The 23,304-nt window shown below is 44.1% G+C and overlaps 1 protein-coding gene across 4 annotated transcripts in view; it reads left to right on the top strand.

Moving 5' to 3' along the window:
• SH3KBP1 (SH3 domain containing kinase binding protein 1) overlaps nucleotides 1-23,304 on the top strand; it is a 363,156-nt gene that overhangs the window by 114,036 nt on the left and 225,816 nt on the right. For all 4 annotated transcript variants that reach the window (XM_074967845.1, XM_074967825.1, XM_074967818.1 and 1 more), the window contains one exon: nucleotides 12,874-12,997. In XM_074967845.1, coding sequence (XP_074823946.1) covers nucleotides 12,889-12,997 — 109 coding nt within the window. In that variant the 5' untranslated portion in view covers nucleotides 12,874-12,888. The remainder of the gene's footprint in view (nucleotides 1-12,873; nucleotides 12,998-23,304) is intronic.

Genomic DNA, 23,304 nt, shown 5'->3' with positions numbered 1-23,304 from the left:
ACTAGACTAAATAGAAGAACTGACTTTTTCGGGTGATCTTCCTTTTATTCATGTCTCAGAAAAGTAATATCTTGTGTGTGAGGGAAGCACAATTATATACACCTATTCTTATAAACGCATAATTCTGTTTTTCTCTATATAAAGAACAATCTTATACTTTCTAAGCAGGTAATGGTAGTTTAACTCTTTTGGAGAAAAATGGGGCCTCCAATGCACTATTGTTGCTATTCAGGAGCTTGAATAGACATACAGAAATAGCACAATGGGGTCTGTTTCCTTTCTTTCTGCTATGATAGGGCAGAGAACTGGCTGGTAGATAGAACTTTCAGTGCCCCTCCACAGCTGTCACAATCAGGGCAGGGTGTATGTGGGGGTGTGGCTGTTGTCAGACCCAATGGGTCACTGAAACTGTATAGAGCCTTTTCTGTGTTGCTGTGATCATGGTGAGGGAGAGAGTGCTTCGACTCAGTGACAGTTGAAAGCCTCACAGTCTCTCCAGTGACATGAAGGTTATGGGGAGGGGGAGAGGCAGGGGCTTCTCTACTGCTGTTAGACTATTTGATGACAGGAGAGCTGGTTGCAATCAGCCTCCCCAAGATAATTCTTGCTGCACCAAAGCTTGGTGCCACTCTACTCTCTGTATGTTAAATGGAACAAATCCTTGGTTGAGGATTAAAAACTAGGAATGAGTACTGGAGACAACATTGCTGGGCTAGCAGGCGACTCTGCTGTAGTACAAAGTACATCACTCGTAGTTTCTGCTTCATCTCCAGCCTACCCAAACCCTTTGCAATCTCACTGTTTGTGCCTTTGTAAGATATTATTTTCAGTCTCATGATTTTGTATTTCTGAAAATTTTCTATAAATTTGCATCAGGACCAAACTTGTCTTCATTTTTAAGGCCTTTCATGGCCTATCCTTTTGCTACCGATCATCTGTAATGCACTATGAGAAGTTGACTCCCACCTTTACTCTGCCAACAATGTCCACCTTCATCACCTATTTATTAAATTGACAAAGAAGCACCTTTCTGCTTTTCCCATGATGCCGCTTACACAAGGGAGGCTCTTCCTATAAACATCCACAAACATGGGTGGCAGGTATAATAGGCAGGAGGAGGCTGTGCCTCTCCAAACAGCCTGGCTTGGCCCTGCCCACGCTATGCCCCCAGCCCCCCATCTGAGGTTCCCGGTGCTCTTCTGTGGCCCTGCCGCCAGGACTCGAGGTGACTGGCACCAGTGCTGCGCTGCCCACCCAGCACTCAGGGGCTGGGGTTCGCTGCTGCCGTGCCACCGGGCGCTCTGGGTCTGGGGGTTGCCCATGCGGCCCAGGCCTGGGGCCGCAGTGGGAGTTCTCTGGGCTCCTGCAGGGGAGGGGCAGAAGAGAAGGGGAGGGGCTGGGGGCTAGTCCCCCAAAGGCCGGTTCACTGGCCACCCATATCCACAGTATCCTCAGTATTCTCTGTCACATCCCTCCTTAAAACTCGCCTTTTCCATGATGCCTAGAAAAAAATGACAAGGGTTATTCAGCTGGTATTTTGTGACCACTGCTTTCATCCTGACCAATTTTGTGTCATTGTTTCGCTGTGTTTCCCTATAAAGGGACCTGAAATAGAATAACAGAGCTGAACTTCCCCACTCCTTTGAAATGGGTGAAGATTGGGTCCAGAACTGCACCTTGTGACTTAGACTAATCTCTTTAGTTAAATACATAGATTACACATTGTTTCTGTTTTTTTTTCCCCATTTGTTGTTTTACTTCTCATTTTGAGTCTTGACAGGGCACACATTTTAAAGATCTTTAGCATGTATTTGAATGTCGTAATCTGTCTTCTAATGTGGCTCATCAACATCATATCCCTCCAGAGAACCTAAATCTCAATAGGTAAATGGTCTGATTTTTTTTCACCCTACTTCTCTAAGGCAGTTGGAGCTGTTTGTTTATTTCCTTCCTCCTCCTCTCTCTCTGCTGTTCGCCTTTTGCCCCTTCTCTCTCCCCCACCTCCCTTCACCTTTCTTCTCTTCTTGGCTGTTTTTAGTTGCAGCTAATAATCTAAATTGAAGAAGTGCATTGAATAGTTTTCTCTGAATGGAAGGGTTGAGAGCTATGTTTATTGCCTGGAGCAGGAACCACTACTGAAAAGCAACACACAGGAGGGGAAAAAAGTCTATCATGCTTCTATAAAATAGAGCTGAGGGATTACTTAGGATCTATGGAGTTTATTATTATATTTTAAATATTTACAGTAATTTACCTTTCTAAATATACAAGGCAGTTTACGTTCATAGTTCCTATTCTGAAGTTCTTTAGGATGAGACCAGCGTATACAAGATGCAACACAGCTGTTTCAGAAAAGGGAAAATGTAGGGCTTATTGATTAGGAGGGATTGCTTGAAGATGAGATTTAAGAAGACATAAAGGAGGTGCTAAGTCGAGAGTGGGAAAAGCAAGAGAGCAAGAAGAAATTGAGAGGTAGGCAGACTAAGATTTATGTAGGGCTTTGGAGAGGAAGGTGAGGTGCTTGAATTTGATGTAGAAACCGCCGTTGGGGTTCAAACCTCAGCAGGATGTGACGTGGTCAGAGAGCTTCAGCACCTGGGTCCATGGGAAGGTTTGAGTAGGGAATGTTTAATACATGCAGGAGTCTACAGCAATGGTTCAGCAATCTTTATTCACTGTAAAATATGCCACTTATTAGAGTTTATTTCCTCTTATTCTTTCATGCCAGCTGCCATTTTATTAATATGCAATCACTTTGACAGGAAAATACAATACAGAAACCACCTATATTTGCACTAAATCTAAATTGTTTATATTAATGTCTGACATGGCTTTGTTCCAGAGGCCTATGCATTTCCGCAAAACTCATTACTGCTTCTCAACTACTCATTTATGCCCCGATATTGCAGTGATCTTAGGTCAACGCATGATAGGTTATAAAATATCTATTAGGAGTAATGGAGTATAGATGACAAACCTTTCAACTTTACTACGGCCATCAGTCTAACAACAGTTGTAGGGCTTCACACACATCTGTGCAATCAAGCAGACAGCACTGTCAACAAATGATGGATGGGGTCCAGTAATTTCTTTGCACCAGAGGAAGAAAGTGAGACAAAAAGCAGTGAGGTGAGTTCAGGCAGAAAGGGAGTTCCCTGCAAAAAGAAGCCCTCTAGGGCCCTGATCTTTAAATGTTGTGAGCATTCCCACTGAAAACAATGCAGCTACTCTCAGAAGGGAAGGTTCAGCATGTGCATAATTCTTTGCAGGATTAGGGCCTCCAGTAGATGGAGATCATGTGAGCCACTGAAATAGGCTATGTGCAGGACTCTGAAAGCAACATACACAAATCAAAGAACTCAGTGAGATGTTTAGAAGGCTGTGGTTTAGAAATAAGTCAATAGCCAAAAAGGACGGCTGGAGTTATCTGCTGAAGTTTTGATTAGTAGAAGTCCTAGGGGAAACCAGGAGACTGATAAGTTGTTGTATCCCCCCTAGTGGCTGATGTACATAAGAGCCTACTGCTATTAGGACTAGCTAATGGAGTTCCTCCTTTATCTCACACTCAATCTGTGCTTTTGGTGCCTGGCCCCTAGTTCCATCCTTTCAGACAATGCCTTGTGATTGGTTGTTATATGTCTGTTTAATAATGTAGAATAAATATAAAATTAGATAATTGAAGTTAGCTTAAGTTTGTAAAGAAAGACCGTAACTAGCAAATAAAAGATAGGACTTGAGAATAATGAGTTATAAGGCCAGAAGGAATGGAGTAGGAAGGATATCTGGTTCAGGAATAACTAATGAAATAAGGCAGAGTTTCTTAAAAAAACCAAAACAAAACAAAACAAGAAAATCCCTCTGACCAATAGGGGTGATTGCAGATGGTTTTAAATAAGACAAAGTGAATCTGAATTAGAAGACGCCACCCCACATACCAGTGCTATATTAAAAATTAGGACCCATATAAACCCCAGTGCAGTGGAAAAACTGTTTGATCAGCAAGAAGGAGGGGAGAAAATAGGGTTTATTGCTAAGGCTGCGAGTTTGTCATGAAAGTCATGGATTCCGTGACTTCTTCAGCGGCCAGTGCGCCTGGCTCAGGGGCAGCTCAGGCAGCCCCTGTGCCACTTGCACTGGCCGTTGCCCGCTGCTGGGGCAGTCTCAGGCCACTGCCCCCCAATCCCACCAGCAGCAGAGTTTGGGTGTGGGAGCGGGCGGGGATTAGGGCATGGGATGGAGTGAGGTGGGCTCTGGGCAGCGCTTACCTGGGGGGGGCTCCCTGGAAGCGGTGACATCACCCTCGCTCAGCTCCTAGGCAGAGGCCTGGCCAGGCAACTCTGCACGCTGCCTCCGCCTGCAGGCATCACCCCTGCAGTTCCCGTTGGCCAGGGTTCACGGGTGATGGGAGCTGCAAAGCCAGTGCTCTGGGCGGGCAGAGGCAGCCCACAGAGCTGTCTAGCCACACCTCCCCCTAGGAGCTGAGTGAGGGGGAATGTCGCCGTTTCTGGGGAGCACCCCAAGTAAGTGCTGCCCAGCGCCTGCCTCACCCCGTCCCATGCCCCAATCCCTGCCCCTTCCCACACCTAAACTCTCCTGCTGCTCCGGGGGGAGGGGGAACGGGGACGGGAGGTGTGGAGCCAGGTAGGGAGCCTGCTGGCTCTGCACATGCCCCTCCAGCACGAGTGGGGGTCCTGAGCCGCCCGTCGCCACCCGCCCCCCCTCCAGCACCAGCGGGGGTCCAGGGCCATGCACCATCATCTCCCTCTCCAAGCATCCGCGGGGTCCCCGGGCAGCCCTCCCTTCCCCCGTTCCCCCCCCCCCCCCCCGCCGCAAGTCTTAGTCAAGGGTATATAGTACAAGTCATGACCGTGATTTGGTTTTTTTTTAACTGTCCATGACTTTTACTAAAAATACCCATGACTAAACATAGCCTCATTTATTGCTAATACCTGCCTGACTGAGTTGGAGTTGACCAATATGGTTCTAAGCACCCATGGGTTTGACCCATGTGTAAGTATCTTGATGAAATGGTTATAAATGTTTTGTTAGTGTCTGGATGTAGTAAATTGCATATTATTTAGGCTTTTTAGGGGTGTTTAGAGTAATTGTATAAATGCCATTCGGCCTTTGGATTTAATAAAAGAATTTATGGTTAAATTAGTGTTGTGATAATACCATAAACAGTGATAATCCCAACACATAATAAAGGAGACACAAAGTCCAGTTAATCCTGAAGGATTTTGTGGAGAGTGGACAGCAGAGGCCAATGGGTTTCTGTATATCCCTGCAGGGGTTTGCTACTTCACTGTTTTACTTCACCTTTATATCCTTGTCCTTGAGCGCTGCATGTCCCTTTTAAATGCAGCCATCATCTTTCTAACTGGATAACGTTCTCATTGGTGCCAAAGCTGATCTTCAGTTGACAGGGGTGTTGATGTTGACTTGTACAAGAGACTTGCTGCAGAAATACTGTGAGGTTTGATATAAAAATACGTTTTAAATCATGCTTTGTTTTAAATTGTAGACAACAATTTGGAGGAAATAACAATAGAAGTTGTATCTCTTAAAATATACACAATCGGTTTAGGAGTATGAGAGACAGGAGAAGAGTTACATTCTTCATATCAGAGGGGTTAAGATGTTTCTATTATCCTATTCTGATAATTAGAATGTGTTGCATGCCATCCCTCTAGGCTTCCGATTCTGTATTCTTATTACTATTACCATATTTGGCTTCAAGCAATGTACAGGTAGGCAGTTGGTTTTTGAATTGTAAAATGTCTCATTACTTCTTAACTTGCCTCTGTTTTTTACTGTTTGTTGTTTTTTTGTTTATTTTCAAAAGCTTTGTGACTGCATATAGATTAATTTGATTACATTCTGGGAGGAAGGGAGTTAAAGAATCAGTTTTCCTTTTTCAAGCCTTGGATAAATTATCTTGGTCTGTGACAATAATTTGCACATACATTTGCAGAGCTTCCTACAGCTTTGAGAAATGAAAATGACCTACTGTCTGGAACCTTTCATCTTCAAATTAGCACAGAACAGCTTTTTGTGTTGCAATGGTTGCTGTGGAAACCTTGCAGCAATTTACTCAATTGTTTTTAGTCCATTTACACAGTGAGGATTGTAAATGCATTGTTGGAAGAATCAATTGAGTAAGTTCTTAAAATGTTCATTTAATAAAAATGGCAGAACTTCCCTCTAGTGAGAATGGTAAACTAATAAATTGAAGTAGTATTATGAGTAATCACAAAAATACTACTGAGACCCCTCGCCCCTTAGTGCTAGACTTTTTAAACATACAATTTAGAAAAAAATTAATACCGCTGGGGTGACTTTCGGATTTTGTTTCTAATACCTCTGAGCAGATTTTTCTCAGGGTCTTGGTGGTGGTTTACTACTTTCTCCCGACAAGTATTAGCTGTAACTATGGTGACAGAACTGATTTGAGCACTTCTGTTAGGGGGCTTATTCCTTCACCCACTTATGTCCCTGGTCCTTCTCGCATGAACAGAGAGCAACAATATCCAAAGTCCAAAGGTGCAAACAATTCAATGTTTATTGGGGTGAACTTCCAGCAAGCATGATTCCAGTTTCCTTCCTTAGTATCCTCCTTCCCAGCTCTGACACCACAGAGCCTTACACCTGTGTCCTTGTTCCCATTCCTGCCGTTAGCCAAACATGATTCCAATTTCCCCAGCCCCATTCCCTGTTCCCATTTCCCCCCTTAGCAAAACATGATTCCAATTTCCCCACCCCCATTCCCTGTTCCCATTTCCCCCACCCACACACTCACTCCGACCCACTCACTTCCTGATTGACTGCAGACTATATAGTAAAACTTGAGTTCTGCTTAGCTATACCTTAACCAATCATTTTCCTGAAATTTAACTAACCAATCCTAACATATTGTAACATGATTATGTAACCAATTATATCCCACCACCTTAATTAGTTTACACCCAGCAAAATTAATGATACAGCAGACAGGAACAATCACAGAACCAGACAGAGATTATACAGACAAACAATAGCAAAGTGGGAACTATAATGATAAAACAATACAGAAGTGAGGATTTCACATCCCAGCTATTGATAAGTGAGTTCTTGCCATGCTATCAAACTAAGTTTCCTTTTACATTTTCTCGGCACTTCCCTTTCTCTGGAGGTGATAGACACTATCAGGACAGGATTGTATTCCTAACAGCCCAATAGCACCTTCTTTCAATGTGACTAGTTTGGAATGTGAGGCGGTGACTGTTGGCTTCCCAGCTTATGGCTGTCTCTGCTGCTTAGCCAAAGGCCTTAGCCTAAGCACAGGGCCTCAGACTGTCACGGTAAGAGAAGGCCCTTACACCGGCAGACAGTGATTTTGATTTTTTTGTACCTCTATAACTAGCCAAGTGCTAAGAATACACCTAAATTCTTAGAGTATAGGCCTTTACAGACAGGCCTGAATATCTATATCCTAACAACTTCCTCTGTATTAGAGGAAATATTTTGGTAGAGGGGACTATATGCAGACACAGTAGTTAGACTTCAAGGGCAGTGAGTGAGCAGATTCTGAAAGCAAAGCTATATATATTGATACAAATAGAAATACAAAAAAAAAAAAAATACAAAAAAATTAGGTTTGCTAAAGGCTTTTTTTGTGTGTGCACAAATTAGCAACCCTATTAGTTAACACCACTCGCAGAATTTGCTAATTATATGCAGACTGGATAAATGTCATCAGTATACAGTAGAACCTCAGAGTTAGGAACACCAGAGTTACGAACTGACCAGTCAACCACATACCTCATTTGGAACCGGAAATACACAATCAGGCAGCAAGAGTTTAAAAAAAGAAAAATTGACGCGTTAAGGAAACTGTTTTTGTGCTTGTTTAATTTAAATTAAGATGATTATAAGCAACATTTTTCTTTTGCATAGTAAAGTTTCAAAGCTGTATTAAGTCAAAGTTCAGTTGTAAACTTTTGAAAGAACAACCGTAACGTTTTGTTGAGAGTTACAAACATTTCAGGGTTACAAACAACCTCCATTCCCCAGGTGTTCGTAACTATGAGGTTCTACTGTAATTAATAATTCTTGAAAGATTAAGAAAAGATGAAAGATTGCATTCAAGAAGGTTTTTATTGTTTTTTTGTTTTTTTGTTTTTTTTTTGCTTAAATCCTCTTACATGTTGATACAGCTGTCAAATAGGATAGTCATGAAGCTTTATATACTAACTTTTGCTTTATTATATGGGTAGGGTGACCATACATCCCGTTTTGGCCGGAACAGTCCCTTTTTTTAAGCTCTGTCCCAGCCATCCTGATTTTTTGGTAAAAGAGGGCATTTGTCAAAAAAGTGGGTTGTGGTGCAGAGGACTGTGCAGGGGGTGAGCAGAGATGCCAGCCCGGTGCAGGCTGGGGGCGGGGCGGAGGGGGGGAAGAAGAGTTCCAGTGCATGGGGGGCCGACAGGGTTCCAGCGACCAGCAACAGCCTCGAGTGGGGGACCAGCAGGGTTTGAGTGACCAGTGATTAGTTTTGGGGGGGCACCTCAGGTGAGCAGCTGTGGCCAGCTCCGCAATGAGGGTGCCTCAGGCCAGCCATGCATGGTGTCCCGTTTTCCCTTTGGGAAATATGGTCACCCTATGGGAGAGGTAGCCCACTATAATGAAGGTGGAGATGAACTTGCTGTTTATCAGCCAGTTTCTCAGTGTTCTAAAATCCACAGGCTTACTCGTGTTGTCTTGAAAATTGCTTTGACTCATGGAGGTCTGGGATAGGATTAAGGGTTCAAATTTGGGAATCGTTTCGGCAAGGAATTTGTTAGCTACAGACCCCTTAAAATTGTCATCAAAACGTTATCATTCGTGTAATTATTTTAGCACACACCTGCAGTTCAGACTATGGCTCTGATTTGCCCCAAACCAATATCGCCCTCTTAAGTTTTTATCCAGAATCCTCTGCCTCTTTGGGGAAGCAATATTTTAAAAGTTATTTAGAATAAAAATAAATCTCCGCTGTGACTTGAGCCAAACTGATGCGCCAGAGAAAGTCATTTGTACATGCTCAGTTTGACTGGAGCTTTGTTGTAAGCCAGGGTGTTTGCAGGCAGCCTGACATCAGAGTAACTGAGTGACTCAAGGTAATATGGTGAAGTCATTGAACCCAAGCAGTACCCAGGGAGTGTGAGTATGAGTCGTGCTCTCCACAGTTTGTTGAGAATGTGTGGTGTGGACATTACTCTCTGCTGACATTGTAAAGGGGCTTCTTTTGGAAGTTTTGCCCCGAGAACAAAGCTGCTGATTTAAGAGCTGATGTTTCAAGTGCACGTACACCAGGTTGTTTTGAAAAGTGCTATGCCTCATCGGTGCCTGGGGCAGGGTTTTGTGGTGCTAGTTTGGGGTCATTTGGTTCAGGTGTTCCTTTGATCGGCTGTTCTCAAACTGTGAGTTGGGATCCTGTTTTAATGGGGTTACCAGGGCTGGCTTAGACTTGCTGGGGCCCAGGGCTAAAGCCTGAGCCCCACCATGCAGGGCTGAAGCCCTTGGGCGCCCTTCCTGGGGCTGAAACCCTTGGGCTTTGTCCCCCACCCAGGGTGATGGGACTCGGGCGGGCCCAGGCTTCGGTCCCCCCTCCTGGGGTTGTGTAGTAATTTTGTTGTCAGAAGGGGGTCACGGTGCAATGAAGTTTGAGAACCCCTGCCTTAGATACACAGCATTCAACTTTCAGAATAAGAGATTTCTTCCTCTACTTCTGGACATCTTTGCTGGAGTCCTTAGAATCACAGACTCAAGAGGCAGTGAATATATTATTGGTATGAGACATGAAAATGCCATTTTTATTCATGTGATGCCAAGAAAACAGGGTTTTTTTTTAAATATGTAGGGTGTGTGAGAGAGTGCCATTCATCTCTTCTATAGTCCCTTTTTCATTAGTTTAACTCAAAAAACTTTATGGAAGACACCCTGTCAGCTATGAAATCTGTTGTCTCCTGGAGAGCTACACAAGCAGTTAAGGATTTGGAGCCATCTGTGGCTTGCCCTAAAGTGGTTAATCAAGACCAGCCTCTTGTGGCACAGAACCCTGCATAAGTCAGAATTTGGTGTCCCCTGACATCAGTAGGAGTTTGGGGGAGAGACAACCCCCTTCATCTTAATTAGCTATGGGGTGGTAGCTATTAAAACCTACAGACAGTGGAGTGGCATGGGGCGGAGTATTAGGCAAAGGCTAATATGAACAATGAAGGGGAGAAGAGCCCTGCCCGTGAAGTTCAGGGGAAATGCTGGTGAGAGTTCCAGCCCCCACTCCAACCTACAGGTGATGGGCATGAGGATGCCGCCATCCTTGATCTCTGGAAGTGGGATGGGGTTGCATCTTTGTCAGCCCCTGGCTAGTAGACATTTGATAAGTTTGTTGCCTCCCCAGCCTTTTATGGAAAGCTCCTGACTCCTTCCCACCCGGATCTGATAGTTGGCCCACCTCATTAAGATCAGCTGGGTGTGTGTTTGAGGCGTAGGTAGCTAATCCCTCACTGGTAAGGTAGAGCCCAATTCCCTTTAAAGATCCAGGTTGTGGCTCACTCTTTCCTCCAGCTCCATGTGTTTTGTAAATTGAACAGTGGTGCTTGGTGGGAAAGCTATAAACTGGAGCAGAAGCACTAGAGTTGTCTCTGCAGATTCTGGAAGGCTGCACTTCACTCAGTCACATCAGGAGGCTTTCTGCTTTAGAGCTGTGAATGGAGTTTTTTGTATTGAAAATCATATTCTGCAGAAATTGCTGGCTTATTACTTTTCCCATGCTCCTTATTCAACAGGGAAAAGTGTCCTATTTGCTACTGGTGACTGTAGAAGTTAATTTCTGACTCTTGTTAGTTGAAGAACATTGAGTTTCATATTGACATGAGGTTTTGAAAAATCCATTTGGCAGTGGTGCATAGGAAACTACCTCTGGCAATAAGGCAGGACCTCTGAGGTCATATTAGCTCCTTCCACTTAAATTGTCAGTATCCATTTGATATTCTGGCAAATAGTCTGTCACAGTTGCAAACTGAGCTTGGGAACAAGTTCATTCTTTCCTGCCATTTTAAGATTTTAAAAATATACGCTTGTAACAATCCATGTACTGGACTAGTCTGTTTTTAAAAAGTATTGTTACCTTTTTAAACACATGCATCATTTTTGGAGTATACTTTCTGGATCATGCATAGTAAGCATAGGGATATGATGCTATGCACTGCTTGGGAAGCTCATGCACAGTCACAGACACTTTCACTCCTTAAAGGTGCAGCATTATACAACTTCCACTTTCTGAGATCTGTGCATTAATTGCATCCCACGTGCATGCATTTTGGAGAAGTGGCAGACAGCTCAGGTTCATACAATTAATGAATAATAATACAATGTCTGGTTAAGTAGTACTGTTTGGGGGCTACATTTAATAAAAACCTTTAGAAAAAAATCAAAGGATTCACAGTATTACTGCTGAGACATTTCGGGGTCTGAAATTGTAGAAATAAAATGTAAGTTTAGATATTTGTTAGAATTTAGAACAAAAAAGTTAAAGATGAGTCAGAGGGTGGGGCTCTAGCCTGGAATTTAAGAGACCCAGGTTCAGTTGACTACTCCATTACAGACTTCCGGTGTGACTTCAGAAGGATGTTGTGAAGATTGTTAAAGATATTACAGCGAGGGGGTCAAATAAGAACTGAAAGTAGATTGTATTTTAAGGTCTGCATGAAAGGTTTGTGGAATGGTGTTCCTGCATATGTGCTGTAAATATTTGTTTAATGAGAATTAACTGTGAACTATTGGGAAAACCTTTACCTTTGGCGCAGTGATGAGGGAGGGAGCAGTATTGCTATGATGAAAGTTCACTCCACTTGTTTTTCCCCTGTCCACTGCTAAAGAGACAGTCTCCTTAAAAGGCAGTCAGTTGAAAAATATGTTATCTGTAGTAGCTGGTATGATACCTGCCCTGGGTGCCCATTACAATATTTGTAGTGTTAGTCAGATTTTCCTATTTAAAAAAAAATGTTTTCATATCTCCCTGTTGCTGTGTTGAAATGCCTACAGAAACAACAGGACAAACTGACTTAACTGCCTTTACAAGGGTAACCATGTAGCAGACTCTGTGCTACGTTGTCAAATGCACAAGTATTCATGTTGGAACAATGGTGAAAAATATTTTTTGGTAATTGTTCAGCTACAGTAATTTTAGTTGTTGCTGATAAAATAGAAGGCAGACATTTTACAGACAAAAATGTGATTAAATTGGTGAGATTAACCCTTTTAAAACACTGATTGGGGAAAATTTTGATAATCTATTAGCCTGAATATTGCTTGGTTTTCATTGTGACATTTTCACTTATAAATATGTCTAGGAGTTGGGGAAGAAATATTATTTATTACATTGTGGCTGTACACACGCTGTGTATAACAATACAGCAGTTTAAATTGAAATATTCTTCTTGTGAGAAGGGAGAGGCAGTTTAAAGATTTTAGCTGACACAATCTTGAGTTGCCCAATGGGTGATTTTTTTAAATTAACTTCATTTAATTATATGTGTTTGGAAGCCATTAAATATGATAGATGGCCAGTTCAAAAATTTGTCCAGTTGTTCCATGTACTGGAGTGGCAATAACCTGTCACTACCATAACAATGGTAAGAGTGTAACTGTCTGCTTTCTGCAGAGAAGAGTAAGAATAACCCAAATTATTGTGAAATATAAAAAACATGGGAGAGTCTAGCTGTCAGACTTTGAGCCTTTGGGACTTATCACAGTTCACATCTATGACTTTTTCCACTACTGGACACTTGAGACTTAAGAGTATCCTGTGAGACATCTTGTAAGCTGTCTTTCCTTTTTCCTCCCATACAGGAAATAAAGAAGGACATGAAGAAAGAAAGTATTGCCAACAAACCACCAGAGAAGCCTATAGATGAAGTTTCCAATGGAAGCCCTTTACTGTTTTCTGAGACAATTGTTAGAACCACCAGGAAAGGTACAGTATATCGAAGTATAGACTTTGGTTGAACCGATGTGCTTTGTTCACAAAAAATTAAAAGAATGGAATGTAAGGTTTCATTGTTTTTAGCACAGCATGTATACAGTTGTGAAAGGCTACCAATAATTTTGGGAAGATAACAAAAATCTTTTCTTAGATTGGCATACAGATATATTCAGTATGTCAATTTCCATTTTCATTTACATTTACAGAATCACAGCTTCTTTCCTTCTAAAGAGATCTTGTCTAGATTTATTTTAATTAAGAAAAGCTACATGGGTGGATTACTAAATCTTATCAAACTATAGAAGCATATATAGCACTCTTGTGCAATGTTATCAGCAAACTTCAGTCCTGAATGTATCCTTTTTTCACATTCTTTCCCAAACAGAAGTTGCTCTGTGACAGTATACTGTTTTTGTTTTTTTTTGTTTTTTGGGGTTTTTTTGTGTGTGTGGTTTTTTTCTTTTTAAGTTACTAAAAATGATGATAGGAGATGGGCAAAGTAGCAGAGATCTCTTTTCTCTCTCCCCCGACTCCAGCACCCCAGAAGCTTTGGTGGAAAGAGAAGAAATAGAAAGTTGTTTTCTCTCTTCCAGTAGCTAAGAGGAGATAGCTTCAAATTAATGAAACACTGCCTAAACCAAATCTGATATGAAAGGTGTAGCTTTCAAATTATGTGAAGGACAGCATTCTCCATCTGGGGATGGCAGAAGGGCTTCTTAACAAGGTGGTGTTGCCCCACTTGTATATCCAACTCTGTATAGCAGAAGGCTGGTGAATTTTTCAAACGCTGCCTCCTTCCTACAGCTATCCCCTCTGCTCCTGGACAGACAGGGTCCTTGTCCACTATGCAGCAGTTCTTTCTCTCAGCTCTTCCAACTCATGCTCTCGCTCTGTTTCAGTACAAAGTTGAGGGTGTAGAGGCCTCAACTGGGTGGAGACAGCTCATAGGTAGCCAAGAGAATGTTGTTGCCACTGCCAATCTCCTCTTTCTCTGAGCAGCTGATTACCAAGAAAATCTTATTAGAGGGAGGGAGGCTAAGCAGACAGTTGATGCAACATGCAAGCATGAAGAAGAGCCCACTAAGAGATACATGGGGACGGATCGGGGAGGGTTAAATTGATTTGGGACGGGGAAAGAATGGAAATATTTTATTAGAGAGAAAAGGTGGGTGAGGTAATATCTTATATTGGACCAACTTCTGTTGGTGAAGGGGACAAGCTTTTGAGCTTAAACGGAGCTTTTCTTCAGGTCTTGGCAGTGTGTATATATATTACAGGCACTTTTTACTAGTTTAATTTATTTTGTCTTTGAGCAGCTAGGTGCCAGGGATGTTTTTTAAGCCCTTCCCTATACTGCCACGGGCCTGTAGACCTTAAAGGGCAAGCCCCTCTGTTGCAGTCTACATATTTGAGAGAAAATAAATTTCTAAATGAAAATTTTCTTTTTTTGGCTACAGTATTATGCCTTATGATTTCTTCAGAGCCCTGCTTTGTAATGGAGGGGTGTTTTTTTTAATGAAACAAGTATACAACTGAAGTGCCTCTTATAAAGGTTTGTGCTTAATTAAATGATTGGTTAGTCTAAATCAGTGGTTCTCAACCAGGGGTATGCATACACCTGTGGATACGCAGCGGTCTTCCAAGGGTACATAAACTCATCTAGATACTTGCCTAGTTTTACAACAGGCTACATAAAAAGCACTTGCGAAGTCAGTACAAATTAAAATTTCATACGGACAATGACTTGTTTATACTGCTCTATATATTGTACAGTGAAATGTAAGTGCAGTATTTATATTCCAATTGATTTGTTTTATAATTATATGGTAGTAATGAGAAAGTAGGCAGTTTTTCAGTAATAGCATGCTGTGACACTTTTTTGTATTTTTATGTTTGATTTTGTAAGCAAGTAGATTAAGTGAAGTGAAACTTGGGGGTACGCAAGACAAATCAGACTCCTGAAAGGGGTACAGTAAGAAAGGTTGAGAGCCACTGGTCTAACTCCTTCAGATTGCAGTCATGATCTAGGAATGCTTCAGGGCCTCCAAATGCCTCCCAATAATAGCCTGCCCATGTTACTAATTGTCTTTAGCTGCTTAAAGGGGGTAGCCGTTTTGTTACAGGATTGTTGGTTGGAAATCACCTTCTGCGATTTATTTGGCTCAAAACTGAATAGAACACGAAAAATAAAAGGGGCCTGGTTGCATTGGCTGCAGTCCTGATTTTTTTTTTCTTTTCATTTTGTTTTTCCGTCTGAATATTCTTGATAGCTTTAATATGTTTCCTGCTGGCTGCCATAGATAGCCCACAGAGACACTGTACTAGAACTGATTGGTTTGATGGAAGTAATTTAGGGAAACATGTTGTCTGTAATATTAAGTATATCCTTAAGGGGTGAATTAGTAATTCTAGGGGTTTCCTTTTCTGCACTATTTAGGGAGTACGATCTAGGGCTTGGTGCTCCCAAATAAGGAGTAGTAGGATCTTTTCTCAAGTCAGCTACAGAAATGCTATGTGACCTGTTCAAATTACTTAAAAATTTGGGCCTAAGAGTTTGAAAATGATTAGTGATTTTGGGTGCCCAATTCTAAACACTGTGTTGTGCCCTGGTTTCCAGCAGGGCTGAGTGCCTTCAACCAGCTTTAATTTGCCTCAGGTTGGACATCAAAAATCACAAATCACTTTTGCAAATTTAGGCCTCTGTGCCTCAGTTTTCACATCTGCAAAATAGGAGTCGTACCTGCCAAATAAAGGTGTTGAAGCATCATAATCATATACTGCAAGTAAATACATTTCTTCACCTAAATTACACATAGTACTGTAACTTTTTTTTATTTATTTAAAAAAAATAGAAAACTACTTTTTATTTTTTTTTAAGTTCTCTTGAAAGGATCAGAATTTAAATATTGGCCTAATATACAGAACTGCTTTAATCTTTTAGATAAAAGTTCTGTGATGAAGTCCAAAATTTTCTGCACCTCCGCAGATAATAAATAACATCAAGAATGATGAATAACGTCTAAAGCCATGTAGTGGAAGAATGTTAAGATCCAAGGGAGAGATTCTGTGTTGTACCTCTGAGAGTCTCAATACAGAACTGTAAGCTCAGTGACTGTGGGGCGGGGCATGGGACTAAGCGGGCTTTGTCAGCTCTGTGCCTTCCCAGACCTGGGCTGCTCTGAGGGCTGTAGCATCCCCTGGTGTAACATAGACAGGGGCCCAAAATTGTCTAAGTTGTGGCATATATTAAGAGCCCTAGCACTTCCTGGCATATATTAAGAGCCCTGAGCGATATTAAAAGCTGCAGCGCTGCCTGAAACCACTGCAGCCAGAGGCAGTGGTTGTTTTTTTGGGGGGGGGTGGGGAGCGTGGGCCAGCTGTATGGCATTGCTGGCTTGAGCTGCCTGGGGTCACCATTCCCCCCCGCACCCCCACAATGTTTCTCTGCACCCACGTGGGGGCATGTCCCGCAATTTGAAAACCTCTGTTCTTGATCTAGAGGCGACGCACGGGGCAGTTACGTGCCCCCACCTTGAACCTTTAAATTCCCCCCCCCCCCGCAATTATCAACAGTTACACGTTGCCTCTGCAGCTGTATGTGCTGCAGCTGTGGCCCTGGCGCACATGCTACCCCAGAGCTTGAGAAGGCTCAAGTTTGAATAACCTTAAGACTGCCTTCTGCAGAGTGTGCGCCAGGAAAATCTTCTCCTGCCTGGATATGGAGCTTTTAGGACCCCTTTATGCTGCTTCAGCCTTTTTATCTGGCATAAAGGTCTAGATTGAGAGTGAGAATTTTACTCCAAAAGTCCAACTGCCACAATATCTTAAATTATTAAAACTGATCTTTCTTGTCACAGTTTATGCTGTTTGTGTCTACTCTTCTCTTAGCTCAAACAGTGAAAATTGGTGAGGTGAAAGTAACTTTTGTTCATAGTCTTTGAAGAACTCAATGCTATAGTACGTGGGTTGCTAACCTTAGAGGGATACGTTTACAGTACTGCCAAATCATGTAATTTTATCACCAGTCTCTCTATTTTTGGTGTTATTTTGTAAAGCCCCCGCTGCTGGAAGCAAGCGATTGTATGTGAATCATGGGTGCAGTTTGACTTCTATATTTGGGAGGCAGCTCCAGTCAGGCTAGTGGAGCCAGGTGTGGGAGGGGGGGAATTCTGTGCATGCCAACATTTGCAGTGTTGGGGGGGCAAAGCCCCCGTGTCCTCCCCAAACTTCTCCCAGTTTTTATTTTAATAAGTTTCTAACCCTCATGGTTATAGAGGAAACACTTGAAAACATAACATGAGTATACCCTAGGGTTGCCAGGGATCCAGTTTTTGACCGGAACACCTGGTCGAAAAGGACCCTGGTGGCTCCGGTCGGCGGTGCAGTGGGAGCCCAGGGCTAAGGCAGGCTCCCTGCCTGCCCTTGCTCTACACGGCTCCCGGAAGCGGCTGCCAGGTCCCTGCAGCCCCTAGGCACATGGGTGGCCAGGGATGCTCTGCGTGCTGCCCCCGCCCCGAGTGCTGGCTCCGCAGCTCCCATTGACTGAGAACCGTGACCACTGGGAGCTAAGGGGGTGGCGCCTTGTGGGCCATTGAGTCAGAAAGCTTTTTTAAAAAATGGAAACTGTCGAGGGATTTTTTTCTGTCTTAAGACCTGACTGCATCCTCTCCCTAATAATAGTAATACACACCACTTTGCATTTGTTTGGCCAAAGATCTTGAAATGCTTCACAAAAATTAATCTTCCCAACACACTAGTTAACCGAAGTGACATTGTCAACTCATATTTTGGCTCAAAATTTAGTTTTTGTAAAAACAAGCTTTTATAATGCTAAGAGCAATAGAAACCTAGGTTACAAAATCAGTTGCAAAGTCCTGAAGTACCAGTACCAACTAAGTGGCTGGGACCGACTAGTACTCAGATAACGTAAAATTCTACAGGACCAGTTGGTTACATTGAGAGATCATCATGAAATGAAGTAGGAAAGGTGCCAGTCACAGAGAGTTCTGTTGTTAGGCTTGGAAATAAAGATCTTGTATTGTTGCTCATTTAGACAAGCCTGCATGGCTGAGGACAGAAGTACAAAACCGTTACTGTGTTATAGCACCTAAAACACAATGTGAGACATTAAAAGGAATGTAAATCAGCAGTTGTTTTCTCTAAGTTTAGTGCAGTTGTGATTACCATGCAGCATTAATTCCTCGATTTTTATTTTCACTTATATCAAGTATATCCCCAGTACCTAATTTTGGCACCCTGTACCTCAAAGCAGCACCCTGGAACCCTCATATTCATCACTATAACATAATTATGATATGTTTTGTACAAAGTATGCCATGTGAGGTATCATTTTGAAAGTTTTGATCTGTTGAACATTAATATCCTGTTGGATTGTATGTGCCATCATTGTATGTGAAATTACAAACTTTTGCTATGTGTGTGTTACTGAAATATGTTGTGAGGTTGGAACACCCACAGCCAGCCTTTCAGGTACAACAATGGAGTAACCAGATGAGCAGATGCCCCATTAAAGAGAATCCACTATCCCAGGAACTGTATATAATGGAGACTTCTCAGAGAGCACATGTAGATAATGGAGAATGCTTCACCAAGGTGTGCTGCCGCCGCCCCCCCTGGGGTCACAAGCATAGATCTTTCCAGCAAGCTGAAAGAAACTATACAGAGGGGAAGTTATATCATGACTTGGCCTCATTCCCCCCCCACAACTCAACACCTGGATGCACGTCTAGAGGACAGAGACTTTGAACCTGGGGAGGGTGGTCTAGGAGAGTCCTAGCGTGGGTATTGAACTATACCTTCCGTCAGGGTGAGACACTGCTTGATTCAAATCCAGTTTAGTTTACTGAACTCAGACTGCAAATTTATTTTATTTCTTAGCAAGGGTCCCAGAAGAGGAGCAGGGTGGGAGAAGGTGGCACCGAAGGGTCATAACCCTCCCACATTTGAAAGTTCATGGGCCTGGCCCAATCCCCTGACCCTCTTCTTCCCCCTGAGGCTCTGCCCCCCAGCCAGGCTGGAAGCTGGAGCGTGGCCTGGGTAAGAGCAGCCTAGGCAGCTGTGGGGAGCTGCAGACCCTCTACCTGTCTGGAGTGGGAGGGCCCAAGAACAGCCCCCAGCCTGTATCCCTGTCCCCTAATCCCCCCAGCCAGGGCAAGTGAGGGGCCATGGCTCCCAACAGCTGCCCAGGCAGCTCGTACTGTGGCCTGGCTGCGGCTGTTTGGCCTCCAAGGCTCCGCCCCCAGCCTGGGCCGGAAGCCGGAGACAGGTCAGGGTAAAAGCTGCAGGGGCAGCTATGGGGAGCCACGGACCCTTCACTGCCCTGGGTGGAGGGCCCAGGGGCGGGGACATAGGCTTGGGGGCTGCTCTCGGGGACCCCCCCCCCCAACCCCAGGCAGGTGGAGGGACCCAGGCTCCCTGGCCCGGCTCCAGCTTCTGGCTTGGCCAGGTTGTGGGGGCTCAGGGGGAAGAGGAGGAGCATGGCCTCGTGGCCCTCCCACTTTTAAGAAGAATCCATCGCCCCTGTTTCTTAGGTAACCAACTTTGATCTCTATGCTTACTACTTATAATCACTTAAAAGCTATCTTTTTGTGCTTAATAAACCTGTTTTATATTTTACCTAAAATATAGGTTGAAATGCTTGGGAAATCTCAGCTTAGTTTACAAAGGCTAGTGTGTGTCCTCTCCACATTGAGGGAGGGGTGGACTGGATAATGAACTTACACTGGTCAGGCTTCTGACCAGTGCACGATGGTACAGTTCTGAGGTGCAAGGCTGGAGAGCTGGTGGGGGGATTGGCTGGAGCCTCTCTATTGATGGTTCATGAGAGGCTGGGAGAAGCCTTCAGATAACTCAGTTGGGTGCATCTCTGCCTGTGGATGTCTGTGTAAGTGTAGTACCTGCCAGAGGTTTGTAGCTTGCCAATAGCATCACAGTGTGAGAGGGAGCCCAGGTTGGTGGGGCAGAGGGCTCTGAGGGCCCATAGTTCAGGTTGCACCTCGGGAACCTGGTCACATTGATATTAGGCATTGCTTTGTCTCTGAGCTAACAGGTAAGGTATGACTTCTTCACCTACATGTGATTGGTATTTGAGTTTAGCCACCTATTGCATTTTTATGATGCTCTTAATGTGTCAGAGGAAATGCCTGCTAACTGAAAAATTGTCATGAGTGGAGAAGGTAACATGCTTTCAGTAAGGATACACAGGTGCTAGTCTAAGTTTCAACGCCATTGCAGTGTGCGATGAGTGCCTCATAGTAATATGTACAGAAACACTCATGGGGTTATCTGCTCTTGGTACCAAGGAAAGAGGAGGGTTCCAGCCCACCATGCTCCCTGAAACACAGCATTAGCCTGGGTGGGTCCTTTCAAACCTGTTGTCTTCCTGAGATAGCTTCCTCTTTCTTGTAAGAGCCATACTCCCTGCTTTCCTTTCAGGGAGATTAAAGTTGTTCAGGCTGACAAACAAAAGCTGTTTTAGATAATTTCTTCTGAAAGGTATCATTAAACTGAAAGTGTCTCTTTAGCAGGCTGTAAAATAAGCAGTCAACAGGCCTCTCTCCCTCTGCAGGATGGGTTGAAAGCAGGAATAAATATAATTTAGTTCTTTTGGCTGCAGGTAGCAACAAAACATAGTCTGAATAAAAACTTCTCCTTTTAAAATTGAGCTTTCCCACTATGACAGGAACTTCAGTTACTTTTGTACCTACTAGATTAGTACAAACTTCCGAGAAGCACAGTATGCCCCACCTAGAAGCTGTCATTCTCTCTCTCCTGTCTGCTTTGGCCTGAGTTTGGTGGAGCCTGATGAGCACCAGCCAACTCTGAGCTCTATCCATTAACTCAGAGGTGGGCAAACTACGGCCCGTGGGACCGTCCTGCCCAGCCCCTGAGCTCCTGGCCCAGGAGGCTAGCCCCTGGCCCCTCCCCTCCCCTCTGGCCTGCTGCTCGTGCTGGGCGGCGGGGCTGCAAGCTCCTGCTGCTCCGAGCAGCATGGTAAGGGAGCAGGGGGAGGGGAGGTTGGATAAGGGGCAGGGTGTCCCTGGGGCAGTTGGGACAGGGAGCAGGGGGCGGTTGGATAGGTGTGGGAGTCCTGGGGGGGCTGTTAGGGGGCAGGGTGTGGATAAGGGTTGGGGCAGTCAGGGGACAGGGAGCAGGGGAGGGTTGGATAGGAGGTGGGGTTCCGGGGCGCGGTTAGGGGCAGGGGTGTGGATAGGGGTCTGAGCAATTGGGACGGGAAACGGGGCGGTTGGATGGGGCGGAGGTTCTGGAAGGGGGCTAGGGGATGGGGGACAGGGAACAGGGGGGTTTGAGAGGCATGGGAGTCCCAGGGGGCCTGTCTGGGGGTGGGCTTGTGGATAGGGGTTGGGGCATTCAGGGGACAGGGAGCAGGGGAGATTGAATGGGGGTGGAGTCCCGGGATGGGGTGGTCAAGGGACAAGGAGCAGGGGGAGTTGGATGGGTCAGGGATTCTGAGGGGGGCAGTCTGTTATACCAATAAAATAAAAACCAACAGGATCTTATTAAAGGGGAAAAGGCAAAATGCTACATTTATTGTGAATACAGAAAGAATCATAGTAAGCAGTTCGTTATAGCTATAACATTCCATTCAATTTCATATTTATTCACACATTCATTCATACACAGAAACACACACACAGAGGTTCTGCAAGGTTGTTATCATAGTTACCAGCCTTAGAGTTGCTCATGCCAAGCCACTGGCCAGGTGGCCTGGACATGAGGAGGGAGCAGGGCCTTGTCAGATGCTCATCTGACGCTCCTGGAAGTTGGTTTGCAGAATCAGACCCCAAAGGTCTCACTTTCTAGAGTCCATTTTTATAGGAATTTCTTCCTATGCCAGTCTATGGGAATTGCTTTATCATGCTGTTGCTGAATCAATCAGCAGATAGCACATTCCTGATGGCTCCATGCTGCCAGATGTTATCTTGTTCTTTGGTTCTCCCATCCTTGAGGCTGTTGGGTGGATGCCAGTCTGCCCTCCGGGGGTCCTCTGGTTATTTCCACTTGACGCCTTCTTCAGCCCATGGACACTGGATTCTTAGGCTGGCACCTCCCTGATCATTCAGTTATTATCCATACCAAGCATCCATCCACATACATCCTCTATCTCTATTTTAATCACAATTGTTAACAAAGCGAGATGAATACAACAAAAGGGCGGGGAGTCTCTGGGTGCTGTTTCTATTGTTACAAAGTATTGCTTTGAGTCTCTTTGTGTGAGTATCAGAGTAACAGCCGTGTTAGTCAGTATTCGTAAAAAGAAAAAAGAAAAGGAGTACTTGTGGCACCTTAGAGACTAACCAGTTTATTTGAGCATGAGCTTTCGTGAGCTACAGCTCACTTCATCGGATGCATAGCATATCGTGGAAACTGCAGAAGACATTATATACACACAGAGACCATGAAACAAAACTTCCTCCCACCCCACTGTCCTGCTGCTAACAGCTTATCTAAAGTGATCATCAAGGAAGGCCATTTCCAGCACAAATCCAGGTTTTCTCACCCTTCCCCCCCCCCCCCCCCCACACACACACAGACACACATACAAACTCACTCTCCTGCTGGTAATAGCCCATCCCTCTTTGAAACCTCTCTTTATAATGCACATGATAATCAAGGTGGGTCATTTCCAGCACTAATCCAGGTTTTCTCACCCCCCCCCCCCCCACACACACCCCCCTCCAAAAACCACACACACAAACTCACTCTCCTGCTGGCAATAGCTCATCTTACAATGTGCACAGCAATAATCCAAGTTTAACCAGAACGTCTTGGGGGGGGGTTTGTAGGAAAAAAACAAGGGGAGATAGGCTACCTTGCATAATGACTTAGCCACTCCCAGTCTCTATTCAAGCCCAAATTAATAGTATCCAATTTGCAAATGAATTCCAATTCAGCAGTTTCTCGCTGGAGTCTGGATTTGAAGTTTTTTTGCTTTAAGATAGCGACCCTCATGTCTGTGATTGCGTGACCAGAGAGATTGAAGTGTTCTCCGACTGGTTTATGAATGTTATAATTCTTAACATCTGATTTGTGTCCATTTATTCTTTTACGTAGAGACTGTCCAGTTTGACCAATGTACATGGCAGAGGGGCATTGCTGGCACATGATGGCATATATCACATTGGTGGATGTGCAGGTGAACGAGCCTCTGATAGTGTGGCTGATGTTGTTAAGCCCTGTGATGGTGTTCCCTGAATAGATATGTGGGCACAGTTGGCAACGGGCTTTGTTGCAAGGATAGGTTCCTGGGTTAGTGG

This window comes from Natator depressus, chromosome 1 (genome assembly GCF_965152275.1).
Source record: "Natator depressus isolate rNatDep1 chromosome 1, rNatDep2.hap1, whole genome shotgun sequence".
NCBI classification, from domain to species: Eukaryota; Metazoa; Chordata; order Testudines; family Cheloniidae; genus Natator; species Natator depressus.
This window is presented reverse-complemented; position numbering and strand designations above follow the sequence as displayed.